Source organism: Biomphalaria glabrata, chromosome 4 (genome assembly GCF_947242115.1).
Source record: "Biomphalaria glabrata chromosome 4, xgBioGlab47.1, whole genome shotgun sequence".
Taxonomy (NCBI): Eukaryota; Metazoa; Mollusca; class Gastropoda; family Planorbidae; genus Biomphalaria; species Biomphalaria glabrata.
The window spans coordinates 25,108,167-25,125,841 of record NC_074714.1 but is presented as its reverse complement, the minus strand read 5'-3'; the positions used below and the strand labels follow the sequence as shown (position 1 = coordinate 25,125,841).

The window sequence follows — 17,675 nt, the reverse complement described above, 5'->3', positions numbered from 1 at the left end:
ATCTGTTGTTCAATAAATTCAGGTTTAGAGCAAGAGGAAGAGCTTATTTGTATTCAATAATAATTATCTTAGCAACTGTTCATTGCTAAGCTAAAAAAATCATTTGACTTTATTAAGTAAACAGAAAAAAAAAATTTCCCTGACATCTGCACAATAATTGCATAATCTAATAAGAATGAGAGCAACCAATGCAAGCAGACTAACCAAGCCAACAAATTGAAATATACTTGCTAACAATCAACATACAATAGCTGACAATAAAATAACAAGAATCATACCAGGGGGCAACTAAAACAGCAAAGTGATCTGTATTTATATTTGATAAATCTGTGAACATTAGGAGAGATCATAATAAAGTATAAACTTTAAAAAAATATTAATGTATTTCATAATGTAACAAAATAGGTTGGTGTTTTTAACATCTTTAACATATTAAACTTATTGCTATACAAAAACAGGTGAACTGAATTAACAGAAAACATAAACCAATCATTTAACTTACTAATTTTTTTGAAATCTGCTGAAAAATTTTGCCATTTTGTTTGATATTTAGGAACTGTAATAGCCAACCTAATGTAACAAAACAATATATAAATATATAGTTACAAGTAGACAAAAAGTGCATTTCTATTCTCTAATTTTTTTTTTGACAACAAAGTGATTAGCTGTTGATATCTATCTCTATATGTATTTTTATTTTGTACTCTAAATTGTCAAACTAAAAGAGAAGGTCGACCTGAAAGATGTGTTGCTAATATCTGTGTACCAATAAGTGGCAGTATCAAATGTCACATAGCGCTGAAAATCAAAGTAGTGAAGAATACAAAACTAAATTAAAATTGTACAAAAGGACACATTCAATATAAATCATTAGCAATATAAATGTGGTTGGGTTTTGTTAACTCTGTGTATATTCATTAAAAAACATGTTGAAATCAGAAAAGCAATGAGGAAAAGAAACACCTTAGTACCAGAACAAAAAACTCACTTTACCCACCCAAAAAAAACCCACCTGATCTTTAAAGTAATAATTTTTATTTACAATATAGTGGGACACTAAATTTAGGTAAATAGGTCAAAAAAAATTATTTCCAGTTTTAACCTAATTTAAATAGCCCAACCATTTCTGGACATAAAAATATCATATTCATGATTGGCAAATAATTACTATTTTTTTTTTTTTGTAAGGTTTACAGCTGTCTCTTTTTACAATTTTTCTTTGTTTTTTTTTTTGATTTGCTTAAAATACTATTTTTATTCACTTTTTTACTACTCCACTAATTCTGCAAAGAAATCAATAAAACTTGTCCAGCTTATTATTTATACCATGTACAACAACTTCTATATTACATTTTCTAAGTCTCATTTAATATTTTGTCTTTATTGCAATAAAATACTAGAAAAATGAAAAAAATTATGTTTTTCTTTTGCAAGGTTAGTAAAAAATTTATTTAAAAAAAGTTTTTACTATATTTAAAAACTAAAATATAGAAAATGTTCTGGAAAGATTGGTCTACACATAGTATATTTTTATTGGGCAATAGCTTAAATAGTTTTAAAGCCTTAGCGATTTAAAAATGATAAACAATAAGCCAATATGGTGGCTGTTGCCACGACAACCATTATAAGAAAACATTTTTAACCACATTTTTTTTATGACTATTCATAGGGAGTATACATATGAAGTTTGGCATAATTTGATTAATAAATAAAAAAAAAAGGTGCCTTAAACAGAGCTTTTAGAAGATAAAGACTAATGGATATCTCTACAAAGAGCTTATAGAAGATAAAGGTTAATGGATATCTCTGCAAAGTGCTTATAGAAGATAAAGGTTAATGGATATATCTGCAAAGAGCTTATAGAAGATAAAGGTTAATGGATATCTCAACAAAGAGCTTATAGAAGATAAAGGTTAATGGATATCTCAACAAAGAGCTTATAGAATATAAAGATTAATGGATATCTGCAAAGAGCTTATAGAAGATAAAGGTTAATGGATATCTCTGCAAAGAGCTTATAGAAGATAAAGGTTAATGGATATCTCTACAAAGAGCTTATAGAAGATAAAGGTTAATGGATATCTCAACAAAGAGCTTATAGAAAATAAAGATTAATGGATATCTCTGCAAAGAGCTTATAGAAGATAAAGGTTAATGGATATCTCTGCAAAGAGCTTATAGAAGATAAAGGTTAATGGATATCTCTCTAAAGAGCTTATAGAAGATAAAGGTTAATGGATATCTCAACAAAGAGCTTAAAGAATATAAAGATTAATGGATATCTCAACAAAGAGCTTATAGAAGATAAAGGTTAATGGATATCTCTGCAAAGAGCTTATAGAAGATAAAGGTTAATGGATATCTCTGCAAAGAGCTTATAGAAGATAAAGGTTAATAGATATCTCAACAAAGAGTTTAAAGAATATAAAGATTAATGGATATCTCAACAAAGAGCTTATAGAAGATAAAGGTTAATGGATATCTCTGTAAAGAGCTTATAGAAGATAAAGGTTAATGGATATCTCTACAAAGAGCTTATAGAAGATAAAGGTTAATGGATATCTCAACAAAGAGCTTATAGAAAATAAAGATTAATGGATATCTCTGCAAAGAGCTTATAGAAGATAAAGGTTAATGGATATCTCTGCAAAGAGCTTATAGAAGATAAAGGTTAATGGATATCTCTCCAAAGAGCTTATAGAAGATAAAGGTTAATGGATATCTCAACAAAGAGCTTAAAGAATATAAAGATTAATGGATATCTCAACAAAGAGCTTATAGAAAATAAAGATTAATGGATATCTGCAAAGAGCTTATAGAAGATAAAGGTTAATGGATATCTCAACAAAGAGCTTATAGAAGATAAAGGTTAATGGATATCTCTGCAAAGAGCTTATAGAAGATAAAGGTTAATGGATATCTCTGCAAAGAGCTTATAGAAGATAAAGGTTAATGGATATCTCTCTAAAGAGCTTATAGAAGATAAAGGTTAATGGATATCTCAACAAAGAGCTTAAAGAATATAAAGATTAATGGATATCTCAACAAAGAGCTTATAGAAGATAAAGGTTAATGGATATCTCTGCAAAGAGCTTATAGAAGATAAAGGTTAATGGATATCTCTGCAAAGAGCTTATAGAAGATAAAGGTTAATGGATATCTCTGCAAAGAGCTTATAGAAGATAAAGGTTAATGGATATCTCAACAAAGAGTTTAAAGAATATAAAGATTAATGGATATCTCAACAAAGAGCTTATAGAAGATAAAGGTTAATGGATATCTCTGTAAAGAGCTTATAGAAGATAAAGGTTAATGGATATCTCTACAAAGAGCTTATAGAAGATAAAGGTTAATGGATATCTCAACAAAGAGCTTAAAGAATATAAAGATTAATGGATATCTCAACAAAGAGCTTATAGAAGATAAAGGTTAATGGATATCTCTGCAAAGAGCTTATAGAAGATAAAGGTTAATGGATATCTCTGCAAAGAGCTTATAGAAGATAAAGGTTAATGGATATCTCTGCAAAGAGCTTATAGAAGATAAAGGTTAATGGATATCTCAACAAAGAGCTTATAGAATATAAAGATTAATGGATATCTCAACAAAGAGCTTATAGAAGATAAAGGTTAATGGATATCTCTGCAAAGAGCTTATAGAAGATAAAGGTTAATGGATATATGTTGGACCTTTTTCACAATGACCTTTCTATTTTTAGACACATTGTCAGAAATAATATACTAGATGCATCTGATACTGAAGATGAAATTGATATAGACATTGATCAAGAGAATTTAGCACTAGATCTAGTCCAATTCTGAGAGAGATAATGAAGTAAACACTGGATCAAGATTTAGACCTAGTCTCAATGAATCTACAACTTTTTGGACTGATCTTTTGACCAGTTTTGTTGACCGAATGGAAACTTTTGATGAAAGATATCTTTTTGTGGTGTACTCAACCTTGGAGATGATAGGAGTTAAATTTATTTTAGTTTTTCATATATAATTCCATGACAAACAGATACAAAGAACCCCACCAGTCAACTAAGGGCCAGAAGGACACCCAATGGAATCCAGAAAATGCTCAAGATATCTACACATTTAATGTACAAACATAATGTTTATTGTAAACGGTTTAGCACAAGTTTTAACAAGACAATGTAGAATCTTTATCTAGCCATCTAAAATAGTGGAATGAGACAATGGTTTACCTGATCTGGAGAAAGAAAGAGAGTCTTTGTTGTCTGGTTGCCAGTTTTACTATCTATCATTTTGGACCTCAGCTAGAATAACAAAGAGTAAAAACTGTTATAAGTAATATTGATAAATCTTTATCTGATCTTCTTATCTTATAGACTACAGACGTTACTTCAAAAAAATAAAATAAGAAGATAATTACGTCCTACGCATTTCATGTGTCAATCTAGCCATCCATGTTAATCAATGACTTAAACTCTGCTAAGTCATTGGTTTTCCTGGCTGATTCAGGCAATCTATTCCATTCTCTAATGGCACTTGGGAAGGAGTACTTGTACGAATTTGTTCTAGCGTATGGAATAAGAAATCCCTCTATTTTTGTGTCTTTCTGAGTTTTTCATTAGGTTTTGTATTTCTATTTGTAAATTATGGTTCAGTGTTTTTTGTATTATAGCTACTATACTTTTTTCTTCTGTCCTTGAAGTGTGTTTAAGTTAAGTGATTTACTAATGGTGTTACTCTAATCAAATTTGATTGCAAAGACATGCTCCAATTTGATTCCCATTTCTTTAATTGTTCTAATCCTTTTTGTAAAATGTCAGTATCTTGTGTTGTTTTTTTATTGTTCTATATATTATGGAATCATCTGCTAATAATGTGACTTATGTTCCTGAACTAATGAAATTAGGTAGGTTATTTATGGAAATTAGAAACAGTAGTGGGCCTAAGACTGTTCCTTGAGGTACACCTGAGTTTATTATTATTGTTGATTTGAAACCATTTTTTATTGCAGTTTGTTCTCTAACTATTAGGAAATCCTGAATCCATTGATGTAATGAACCATTAATGCCAAAGTATTTTAGTTTTTTTAAACAGGCAAAGTATATTAAAATTGCATATATTTGCTTGCTATTATCTAATCCTTTTGAAAAATGATCAATTAATTTTATTAGTTGAGTTTCACATGATCTATTGTCCTAAAGCCATGTTAACTCAAAGTGTCACTTGTTGAAGGGAAAAATACTAAGGAGATAAATGGCATTTAAAAAAAAGTGCCCTATCTGTCTATGAAATTATGTTTCTAATATTTTTCCTTTAGTCAAGAGTGAATTAGAAGGCAGTTAAACCAAGATGTCAGGGACTAACTCTAGTGAAGACAATTTTCCACTTGGTATTTTAGGACATTCGCGCAAGATCTTAGGTTGGTCTACTGTATTGGATTTATAATTGTTTTAGGCATATGAAGATTTCAAATTAATGAGAAAGTTGAGAAAACTTGAACTCTTTTGTGCTGGTCAAATTATATGCTCCTCATTTGTTGCTATTTGCAAGGGGTTAGTGCATTTAAACAATGTTGATTTATTATAAGATTATCACCAATTTATGAATTTTAAGAACTCACATCTGCTAGCTCAGGATTATCTTCATCAATCTCTAACTCAAGCATGTCTATGTTGGGTGGTTCTTTCACTGACTTGCCCTGCCAGAACAACACATACACACTAATAGTTATTTGTTATTATAAAAACTGTGAACAAAAATGTAATAGTCAGTTAAAGAGACAAATTTTTTTAAAAGACTTTGTTACAGACATTGTCTAGTAGATAATGCTGCTTGGAAACATACCGTTGGAAGAAGGTTTGGATGAAAAACAACATAGCCATTAGGATTGATAGCAAATGAGTAGCCATTGGGACCAATCTAAAATAGAAATAGAAATAATAAACATTTATCTCTTATAGTTTTCTAGCTGCAGGTTTTTAATCATTTAACATCAACTATGAAATGTCAAAACACATTGGAAATTCAATAAACAAAAATTAAACTAAGTGAGTTGTGAATTACTTTATCAAACGGTGTCATAGCTTCTAGTTTTGAGGTGGTGACATCAATTCCCATAACACCAAGAATGGTTTGATTGGACTGCAAGAACAGATCAGAATGATAAAGTCAGTGGTTAAAACCACATATTCAGAGAATCCATGAAAATTAAGTTGCATATATAAAAACTTTTACATAAAAATATTTTATTTACTTATCAACTGTTCAAAGTAATGATTACATTCCGATAAGGTTGTTGAAAAAAATTTTTTTTTAATGCTAAAAATTACATAACTTACAGATCCCAGACTTCTGTTGTATACTGGCAATGTCACTGTAGTCATCAGGCCTAGCCCCTTAAATATCAATAGAGGATCATAAAGAATTAATTTACAATTATCATTATCAGGTAAAGTGAAATACCTTGTTAACTATTTTGAAATTCATTGATGTATTTTAAGGAAATTTCAAAGTATTATTGCAATTATTCTTTCTCAACTCAAAATATCTGGAAACAGGGTTTAAACATCAGTTTTAAAGGTTTAAAATGATCACTAGCAGATATTTAACACATTTTATTTAATAAGAAGCTTTTTTTTCAAACTATGGAATCATATTTTTAACACTAGCTTTTTGTCTAAGCAATAACAATGAGTAGAAATATTTAAAATGTTTCTAAATATAATAAAGCAGTGAATATATATTTGGTTTGTAGTGAATACCAAAATCATGCAAAGAAACTAAGTGGATTAAAAAAAAATTAGCAGCAAAACATTAGAGGAAAAGGCATATACTTTTACCAAAGCCATTTCTAGATCATTTCAGATTTGGTGTGCTTTAACAAAATTTGTCCATATTTTCAAATATAATTTTTAAAAATGTTTACTAAGAAAACTTTAACAAGAAAATAAAAGCAACTAGGAAAATGTTTACTGTATTTACAGAACCTTGTGCATTGATTTTTGAATATTTGATTTAATTGAAAAGAATGTGTTTGACATGTGTCAAAGATAGTTTCAGTTTGAGAACCTTAAGTTTACAAATCATAACAACCATTTTGTGGGAACATGGCTGTTCCTCTAACTATAGATCTTTTTATTTTCAAAAGTCATAACAGTTACTATGTATTGTTTGTGTGAGTTAACTTGCTATAATTATACCTTTTTCTTACAACCACCAACCCATCTCTTTATCTGAATTTCAGAACTTATGCCCCTCAACTTTATGTCAGATTTGAAATTTAATTTTTAAAGAAAATCAAAACAATAATAATTTATCAAAAGATCACAAGTTTTGGTATAGTAATACAGAACTGTAAATTAAACAAATCGGAAAAAAAAACAATTACTCTTAATTATGCACATGATGCTATAATTAGAAGAACAAACTAATTTATCAAGAACAGATAATGAGAAAGATGTCAAGAGTACTTTACTTAATGCAATCAAAACAAAAAAGAATTGGAAGAGAGTCTTGGCATCTACTTATGTTCTTGTAAGACAACTGTCAATTGTTTTGCTATACAGGATCTCAAGCTGAAAGAAACACACACACACTTTATGACAGGATTTATCTTTCTTTTAGCTTTTAGGCCTGTAAGTCATACATTTTTAGAAAACAACAATTAAGCCAAGTCTACAACAATATTCAAAGTATACATTTGCAAAGCAAGTTAAATTGAACCAACAAATAGTGTAGGAAAGAAAAAGGTAATGACTTGATGACTTAGTTCTTTATAAGTGGGAGAACAGAATCAGAATTAATTTCGCCTTAATATTTGAGGAGAATGAAGTTAACCAATATTTCATCATTTATATTCATTAACTTTAACCTGTTTATTAAGACTAACTTTATGTTAAGTGTATTAATCATATTCAACCAGGCCTTAAAAAAAATAGTAATCTATTTTTCTAATTCTAATCTGGATTCATGCACAATAAAATATACATATATATACATTGCTTTGACTAGATGGCATTCATACATAAGTAACATCAGTTTCATTATAAACAGATATGAAATTTGACCTATAAAAACACTTCTAGAAGAAATAATGTCATTGAACATAGCACATTTAACATATAAAACACAGGTTGAGGATCCTTTATTCAACTATTTTAAATACATGGTTTCCAGTAAGAAACAACAGAACTGTTTTAAGTCCATGTTCTTGTCCATGGTGTTTTAGCTTGATATGACAGAGGAAAAGCCCAAACCCAAGTGAGTATCAATCAAATAAAATTGGGTACAGCTTAGAACAATATGAGAGCAATAAATACAAATTGTATTTGCAGATAAATCAAAGTTTTAATAAAGAATCTTCAACCTGTACATTTGTGAATAGAAAGACAGTAACAGAAAAAAAAAAACATCTCTAAGACAACTGCTTGTTGTAACAGACATCTACACAAGAATCTCTTGAGACTTGAGCTGACACAGAGAGCACAAGGAACTAAAGACAAAACTAAATACAAATACCATATAGTCTTCATAAATGTTGCCCCACTCAAAAGTCTTCTTGTTCTGGATGACCTGCGGCCGGCTGAGGACTGGGATATATTCCTTATGAAAAAGTACAGAATGAAAAATGAACAGCAGGAAGCAGTGAGCAAGGTATCCCACATCTGTCAAGTCTTTAGTTTAATGATTCTAGGAAGGGTCATATTAATGAAATCTAGATACAGAGCCATTAAACATAATTCATTCAAGTCAGATTTTTTTTATTTTAAAAAAGTATGTCATCCTTAAACAAATGTAATAAGCACAAATATTTAATAAATTTTTTATATTTACACCATGTACATTTAGAGCATTTTTTTTTCTCTTCCTCTTATAGAAATAATGTTACATTTTAAGTTTCATTCCTAATTCAACTGCAAAATATTTTTAAAATTTTGTATGGACTATATATAACAAATAATAAGCTATATGAGCATTGGAGTAAATTCTACATTAGCTTGTTTGTAAATACATGAAAGATATACAACAATGGAGGTGTGCATAGAACTACACACAATTTCAGTTTAATTCATGTAAGCACTCCAAAACCTGCATTTTATTAAGTCCAGTCTGTTTATTTTTCAAATAAATTTTGCACTATAAAATTCTGAGAAAAACTTCACAACAAATGAATAACTTATTGTTGACATGTCAGAGCAAGACAGTTTGGTTCAAGTTAGAAATGATGCATCAAATGCTTTGAAAATAAAAAAGAATAAATTGAAAAGGACTTGTTATAACATTAGCTAATTTTTTAATTCTTTTTTTGATGTATTACTTTTACAATTTACTAAGATTGGCTCAAGTAGTAGACGTGGATACCTCAACCAATTGTGTCAGAATCAATTTTCCTAAAATATATGCTCAGGAACACAATGACTTCAACACACTCTGGAGATGATGCTAATACATCTACTGTTTGTTCTCAGATTTATCTAGATTTTATACTGCAAGGTATGGATTGGTTAAGTTTATGTACAGTATTCTTTGTTTTTCAGACTATTGGATATTTAGCAAGTCACTTACTTTCTAGATAACTTAAATAAGGATGATACTAAAACTCTTTTTTTCCCATTGTTTTATTATATTATCAATATTTCATGATTGAGAAAAAATAAGTTATTTTTGTACTTTAAAAATCAGATATTAAAAATAAAGAGGTAAGCTTGATTTATCAGTTTTACACAGTTTATTGTTATTGTTTAGAGTTTATTACAAAAAAGTCACTAGAAAATCACACCAAATGCCATTTCAGATATCAGAATATGAGACTAGTAGTAAAGAATGCTTCTAGTAGTTAAAAAAAAATTGAAAAAATTGGTAGATGAGTTAGTCAATGGTAAAAATTATATGTTGCAAGACAAAACAACTAAGATGTAGTAGATATTATGAGTTAATATGTAACTTGATTGTATTGTCCTTGTATCAAGGAAAACTTTTTAAACAAAATGTTTCCAGCTTAACGTTGAGCCAAGTATTATTAGTGGGTTTTTTTGTTCATTTCTTAAGATGTATAGCTAATGTTATCTCAAGTCAATCCAAATCAAGATCAATTAGCAGACAGTCAAATAACCAAAAATATATATATATTTAGTATATCTGAATATTAGATGTTTATGCTACCAGAAGTTCTCTGGTATCCTACCCTGGGATCAACTGTCCCTTCCCATAAAATATGTTGTGCTCCAGAGAGTTGCATAGTCTTGGTTAAGTTTTTTGTATATGCCTGTCAGAGCCAGAAGACAAGGTGACAGAAATTAAATGGAAACATAATGATTTCAGGTGGAGAGATAACCAAGGGGGAAACATTGTCCTCATATCAATGTATTGATGGCCCATGATTGGCAACACACATACTTGTATTGAGTTGTAGGATGAGTCTTCAAGCACTAGTAGTGGAGCAAACATTTTTAATTAGATGATTAGGCCAAAATTTCAGCAAATGACACAAGGAACTGTCATGACCTAGGTACTGTCATGACAATCGCTTCTATGTAAGGTTGTAAAAATACATATTGTTTTATTTTAATACTAAAACTTTCTTAGGAGTTTTAATTGTAAACCTTCAGCAATCTAAATCTTAGAGAGAAAATGTACATTATTTTGTTCAGCCAGAAATGAGTTTTGTCAACTTTAGAATCTTTTCATGGGCCATCATCACAATTAACTTCCAATAACAAAAGGAATTTAGGATTAGAGATAAATTTAAAAGAAAACTTAATAAATGAATAATTTTTTTAGGAAGACTTAATAAATATCTATCAATAAGATTTAGTACCAACTGTCTTAAAAGTGGAACAAGAAAAACATAAAAAAGATTTAAAAAAAAAAAAAAGACAATACCTAATTAATGTTAGATTTAAAAAAAAAAAAAAGGAACATATTGTATAGATCTACTAGACTTTAAAAACTCCAATAATAGGCCTTTAGATCTAGACTTAAAAGACGATGCTGAAAATGTTTCAGAACATTTAATTTATTAAACTCTTGAATGAATAATGTGGAGATGAGTTGAATAAAGGTTTTGTAAAAAAAATTGAAACATTCTAGAAATCACAGTAAAATTGCCTATCTTACTAATTGCTATTTTTGCACCCACTGGTTAAAGAAAAAAAAATGTGTTAAGCTGGAGCCCAAAGAAGATATACTAGTCCATCTTGTAATATTTATACTCCTGATTTCTCCTCTTTGTCTCCTGCTCTTAAAACACTCATTCTTAAGTGTAAGAGTTGAAACTTAGCGAAAAAAAAAAATTAATCAAAGGTACATATTTGTCCACTATTTACCTAGCTACTTAAGAATTAAACAATGCATCTAAAACTTAGCATATTACTAGAAAAAATTTGAAATGTAAATAATACTAATATATTAGAATATTGGAAATTTTCAACCAAGGTTTTATAGTTGCATATTTTTATTAAAATAAAAAGGTTAAGGAAAAATTTCATATTAAAATATAAATTGTGTAATAAAAGCAAAGCTCTGGGAACATAATAAACCTGCACCTGAAGCTTTGATTTCATTCAAGCGACATTAAAAGATTCAGTTTTTGCACTGAAACATTTTTCATCATGATTTTAAGCAGACCTGTTTGTCATTTCTGTTTCATGCTTTTCTTTTAATATTATAATTTTAATTGGTATGATGACCTTATGAGAAATAAAAATATTTTGTTTTCTTTAGTGAACTCAGCATTTTTTAGTGTTGTTTCTCATGTATAGATATTTAGTTATGTGCTGTCATTATTTCTTGTTCACTGAATTATCAGTTAATTATCTATTTTTCTAAAATTTCATACTTTAAAATAAAAATCTCAATATAATTAAAAGTATTCAATGTTTAAAAATTACTATAATAATTTGCAAATCACAGAAAAAAATTCTTACATGAATCAATAGACTTTTGTTGACTTTTTTAAAAGGATAATAATTATAGTCTTGCTTTTATTTTTTTTTGCTAATTTTTTTTTCTCCCATTTTTCTCCTGAAAATTATTTTAAAAAAATTAGAATCAGCTTGAATCAAATCAGGTGCTTTAATCAACCCTTTCCAAGAAGCAAGTACCGTGTCATTGGAAGTAGCATCATAGAATGTGTTCCTGTGACTGCTGGTCCACAGTACACGCTCAACATTACCCAGAGCCAAGGGCCGGGTTAGGACCTCAACATACTCCTAGGCCATTTGTGTTAGCAAAAAAAAATGTTCTTTGTCAAAAGTAGTTTCAATTATGTACAAAAAATTAATTATTTTCTTAAATATTCTTTGGAGTCTTTCAACTTTTCCTTATGGTTAAAGGAAGTCCATTGTAACAGTTTCAATAACTTGACTATATAAAAAGATTTGGCTTGGAAGATATATAGTTCAGTGTATCTTGTTCTTTTTTAAACTTATTTTACTAACAAATTGGACAAGGCAATAGTTGTTTTCTACAATGCTAATGTATTAGGAAAAAAATATTGCTAATAAAATTGCTTTGCTAATATACTAAATCCTAAGTCAAAGAGCTTGAACCTTGTTGGTCTAAAACAGTGATGGTCAAGTTGCTGCTCAACCTTATTCGGCCGACGGGCCATTTTAATTTCCGACACTCTTGTTACGGGCCGTATCAACAAAGCAGTAAAAAAAAAAGACAATAAACCATTTTTATTAGAAACCCGTGAATCTAGTACTTACATTAATTCATGAAAAGTTTATCCTAAACTAACTTTTAAATATCCAGTTGCATGAGACGCCAAGATGGAGCCCTAAATCTAAAATTTTATATGTTCGTCCACGAGACATTTACATAACAAGGGTATAGCCCGATTCACCGCTGAAAAAGTTTGTACTCACAAAGAATTGCTTGTAATTATTGTGATCAGCGTTAACGCTTGCTTTAGGAGATTAAGAAAAAGTTTCTGCAAGCAACACAGAGTGAATCACTAGAAATGTATCAAGCAGAGATATCTAGCTTTGTAAGTCAACCAGTTCTAGTTGCAGCTCTCAGCATTTGACACATTGGCCATAATGGATTTTTGAAATGACTAAAACTTTTCAATCTGAACACCATCATAATCACAAGGTCCAGACTGAATACCTTGACACATAGATTTTGTTGGTGAATAATTTAATGAAACCACAGAGGCTTGGTTCCATTTGACTCAACAACTTTTGTAAACACTCTTGCTGTCAACAATACTTGTGGCACCATCAGTAGTCACTAATCTTTCCCAAGCAAAAGAAAGATCCTTTGTGATGGTTGAAACTTCTTTGACAGGAATTTGCTAGTGGTGGTCCCATGCATTCTCCTCACATCAACTAACTTCTCTGATTTCAAAACCGTTGTGTGTTGTTTACCAAGATTTTAAGATATGTCCAATTTAGCTTTGTCTGTTACTTTTGAATGTAGATATTTACCCATATCTTTCACTGGCCTTGTAATTGTCATGAGAAAAGTTGACAACTTCAACAGAATTCTTCTTTTCAGGACAAATTTCTTCCATCATAGCAGCAAGCACTTTTTCATGCATTGGCAGTTGGAATATGGCTTCATGTCTCTACTTACAATGTGAACAACTCTGTAGCTAGCCTTACAGCCAAATGATTTTCTAGTCTCTTTTTGGTAAATATTCTCATCAGTCCTCTACATTCTAGGTGTAATCTAACAATAGCATTCCAAACCAAGGATGCCGCCTAATTCATTTATATGTTTGGTTTCATAAAGCTGTTTAATACTATATTCTTTGAAAAGAGCCACTCTTTCTTTATTCTTTCTTCTTCTTCTAGCCAGCTTTTTGCTGCTGAGCTGTCAGCTCTTTTGCAGACTGTGCCAAGGAAAAATAGTGTGCTGTTTTCTTCATTTGTTCAACACTGTGTTGACGTTGGTTATGTTGGGCTGTAGTGGTAATAGGGTCTGCCTAAGGTGGATTAGGAAGGGGCATTCAAAAAGGATATGGTTTACAGTTTCATAAGGGTGGGCGCAGTGTCTACAAAGGGGGATTTATTCTATTGAGATGGTAATTTAACAGAGGTGTGTGTCCTGTCCTTAGTTGGAAGTTTGTAGTTTGCTCTTTGCGGGGGAGGAAGTTAATATTGCCCAGTTTGTTAGGCATGTTCATTTCTTTGTACATGGCTCTGCCTGTGTTTCCTGTTGCACATTGGTTGAGCCACTCCTCTTTGTGGTTGTTGATTAACATTGACCTTAGGATGAGGTAGTTAACAGGTCTATCTGGTTGTTCCATAGATGATCCTGCCTTTGATAGCTTATCTGCCCTTTCATTTTCCATGACGCCAATGTGTCCAGGGATCCACTGTAATGTGATGTTGATGTTTAATTTTGTCATCATTTGGTGTATAATATACTATTAGTGTTATCAACTCTCTTGGGCTTTTTGAGGTGCTGCTGTTAAGTGCTTGAAGAGTGGATTGGGAGTCTGTAAAGACAACAATATCTGATGGTGATTGTATCCCTTCATATAATTTGTTTTTGATTGTCTGCAAAGCTATGGTAACTGCCTCAATTTTGCCTTGGAAGTTTGAGCAGTAGTCGCCACAGGCTGCACTTATTTCAAAATGTTTATTTTTGGGGAAGACCAAGAAGGAACCAAGACCAGCATTGATGGTGGCTTTGAAGGCTGATCTGTTGGTGTATATATGGATGGCTGTTTTTGGATAGCTTTGAATTGTTTCAAGCGTGCCTACTTTGAGCTCCAGTGGATTTGATTCTTTTGTTAGAGTGTTATTTATTAAATGTGTTTTAATGGTTGGTTGTTTGTAGTTAAGTCCAGGAGTTATGTTTGAGAATCTGTTAATTTTTTCTCTGTTATTGGGTAGATGGTGTTTTAGGGCTAGTTCGTCAGTAAGTTGGATCAGAGTTCTTTGCTTTTTTTTGTTATTACTCTGTGTTAGTAGTTTATTTGGATGGTCGTCCTCCAACCTTCTGTATCTCTCAATAGCTTCTGATACTGCTCTGTTGCGCCTCAACTTAAGAGGTTCATTATTAGAGTCTATTTCACAGGCTGCTGTGGGAGTAGTTCTCATACCTCCATTGATTAGACGCAAAGCTTGGTTTTGGATTGATAGGTTTTGTTGGCGGCTATGTGTATGGAGAGACAGTTATCAATGACAGATCTGATGTATCCAGTGTATAACTGTCTTAAGGTTTTCTTTTCAGCTCCCTAGGATGTTCCTGCTAGGTGTTTTATTATGTTTAATCTTTGTGATGCCTTTTCTTTTAAATCTGCCATAAAGTGTTTTAGAGACAGTCTTTGGTCTAATTTTACATCAAGATATGTTGGATTTTCTTCTTTATTTATTAAAGTGCCTTACTGACCAAAATGAGTTCTGGGAGGTCATTCCCGAAGATTAGAAAGAGTGTGCAGCTAAGGACTGAACCTTGTGGTAGGCCTTCTTCCAAACTTTTCTTACTAGAGATGGCACCTTCGAATCAGGTTTGGATGGTTCTGTTTTTAGAAAAGCCCTGATCCAGTTATACATTCTTCCATGGATGCCCATTTTTTTCATCTTCAAAAATAGATCTTTTCTCCACACTCTATCATAGGCTTGTTGCAAATCTATAAAAACTGCTGTAGTAAGTTTATTTTCGTGAAACCCTTCTACTGTGTCCTGGATAAAACAAAAGAGGTGGTCTTATGTTCCACTTGCTTTCCTGAAGCCAGCGCTTTCTAGCCACCAATAAAGTCGGTTATTGATCATTTTTTCTGCCATTTTGCCAATGTTTAATGTTAGAGATATTGGTCTATAACTTTTAGGGTCTCCTGGTGGTTTATTTTTCTTTAAAATGGGTATTATGTTTGCAGTTCTCCATTCCTGTGGTATGTCTCCAGTTCTCCATGTATGGTTGATAAAGTTAAGTATACAGTTTTGGGCATGTGATCCTAGTCCCCGGATCATTTCATTTGCATATGTTGGATTATTATTGGTACCAATCCATTTTTCCTAAACGTAGAGAAAAATATTTTTTTCAAACTTTTTTTTTGGTCGAGGGGATTTTCTACACTTTGTGCCAACATTTTTCCGGGCCAGATGGAGCCATGTCATGGCCTGGATGTGGCCCATGGGCCATATTTTGGGCATCACTGGTCTAAAACATCATAAGGCTCAGTGAGTACATTTTGGTATCAACATTGCAGCCAACCATAGAATATAAAAGAAAAGATCTAAACCTATGAACACTTGTTAGTTATCAAAGAAAATCAGTTAACAACATTGCATTGAACCACAAAACTTACTAAGAACAAAAAATTAAGTCATGTTGTGACCAAAGAAAGTGTGCTGTTGCTTGAGTTATTTAAATATTCTCTAATTCTCTACAACACTGACTAGAACAAAAACAAAACAGTTCATCAGATATAGTGTACCTGTACTTTAGCTCTGATGGCACCCATTGCTGGAATCTGTGAGAAGAAACCTAAAAGGAGAAAACATGTTAATATTATTGCCAGCTGAAGTAATGGTAGGCTTTTTTTTTTTCTCTATGTAAAATGGTCTTACAACTGGCTTCTTCTAAGTATGGATTGACTATAAGACTAGCAGAGGATACAGAGGAGAATAATTCTATTGGTTACCATTGGCTCTTCACTACATTTTAGGATTGGGAAGAAAACGTATTGATACAAGATTGAACAAAACATTTTATGCATGCCTAGAGGTGAACAACAACTCTTGATTGTTCATTCTTTGGCAAGCTGAAACATTTTGAAACATTGAGCAGATGAATAACTTTCACAACTTAAATTTATGAAATACTTTTGAACTTAAATTTATGAAATACTTTTGAGTACATGTTTAGTGGTTACCCAAATCTTTTGTATTTCACAAAACTCAATTTTATTTCTAGGTTACCAAATACGGCTTTTTTTTTTTAAACAAATAAAAAAAATATATAGTTAAGAACTATTAAAACATGAGTGTTACTGCATGATTATAAACAATAAATAGATCAGAATTCCAAAGAAAATAAAAAAAAGGTAATTCTCTAATAAAAATGGATTTTTTATGACAACTTATCTTTGATTCCAGATAAGGTTTAATTCAAACAAATTGTTTGCATCTCTTCTAACTGTATTTGTAATAAAGCAAAGAACTATAAAACAAAGAAATAAATAAAAAGAAATACTTTGCTGAATGATCATTTACCTCTATTAGCACAAGCCATCCACCTTATAGCATGAACAGGATTAGGTGTTGGACCAACTGCATAAGTAAAAACTCTAACCTACCCATAAAAAAAAACAATTACATTAGATACATGAATTGTGGTTTAATAAGTTTATACACAATTTCACAAGTTACGATACACTTTTAAATAATAATATAACACTAGACTGGACTAGTGGTCTGATTTACCAAGAAATATATTTTTAAAATTGGAATTACATAAAATATATCATTTTTATAGTAATTGTTCTGTGATATTCAATAAATAATATTCTTTAATTATCATTTAAAAGAGTTTAAAAAATTACAGATTTTTCAGGCCAGTTATATTTTTCAAATACACTTTCAGCAGTGTCTGTGCCCCCATCAGTTAACAACATAATAACTTTGTTACAATTTGCACCAATATTCAAAGATGGATCTGTAGCATTGTTGAACTGAAATGAAATAAATATTGTCTGCATAAGAGTCTTATTTTTTTATTGGTAAGAAGTTGCAC

The 17,675-nt window shown here is 30.7% G+C and overlaps 1 protein-coding gene across 6 annotated transcripts in view; it reads right to left on the bottom strand.

Annotated features, from left to right (window-relative positions):
- The window catches only part of LOC106054164 (voltage-dependent calcium channel subunit alpha-2/delta-2-like), a 63,686-nt gene that overhangs the window by 31,745 nt on the left and 14,266 nt on the right, over positions 1-17,675 (bottom strand). For 2 of the 6 annotated variants that reach the window (XM_056025311.1, XM_056025312.1), the window contains exons 12-24: positions 17,485-17,613; positions 17,156-17,234; positions 16,378-16,427; positions 10,165-10,245; positions 8,499-8,582; positions 6,320-6,376; positions 6,045-6,122; positions 5,826-5,900; positions 5,602-5,679; positions 4,214-4,285; positions 737-798; positions 503-570; positions 279-327 (exon numbers count right to left, since the gene is read on the bottom strand). In XM_056025311.1, coding sequence (XP_055881286.1) covers positions 279-327; positions 503-570; positions 737-798; positions 4,214-4,285; positions 5,602-5,679; positions 5,826-5,900; positions 6,045-6,122; positions 6,320-6,376; positions 8,499-8,582; positions 10,165-10,245; positions 16,378-16,427; positions 17,156-17,234; positions 17,485-17,613 — 962 coding nt within the window. Of the gene's footprint in view, positions 1-278; positions 328-502; positions 571-736; positions 799-4,213; positions 4,286-5,601; positions 5,680-5,825; positions 5,901-6,044; positions 6,123-6,319; positions 6,377-8,498; positions 8,583-10,164; positions 10,246-12,082; positions 12,191-16,377; positions 16,428-17,155; positions 17,235-17,484; positions 17,614-17,675 lie in introns of all 6 variants that reach the window. The other 4 variants (XM_056025315.1, XM_056025314.1, XM_056025313.1 and 1 more) reach the window with 4 other exon arrangements.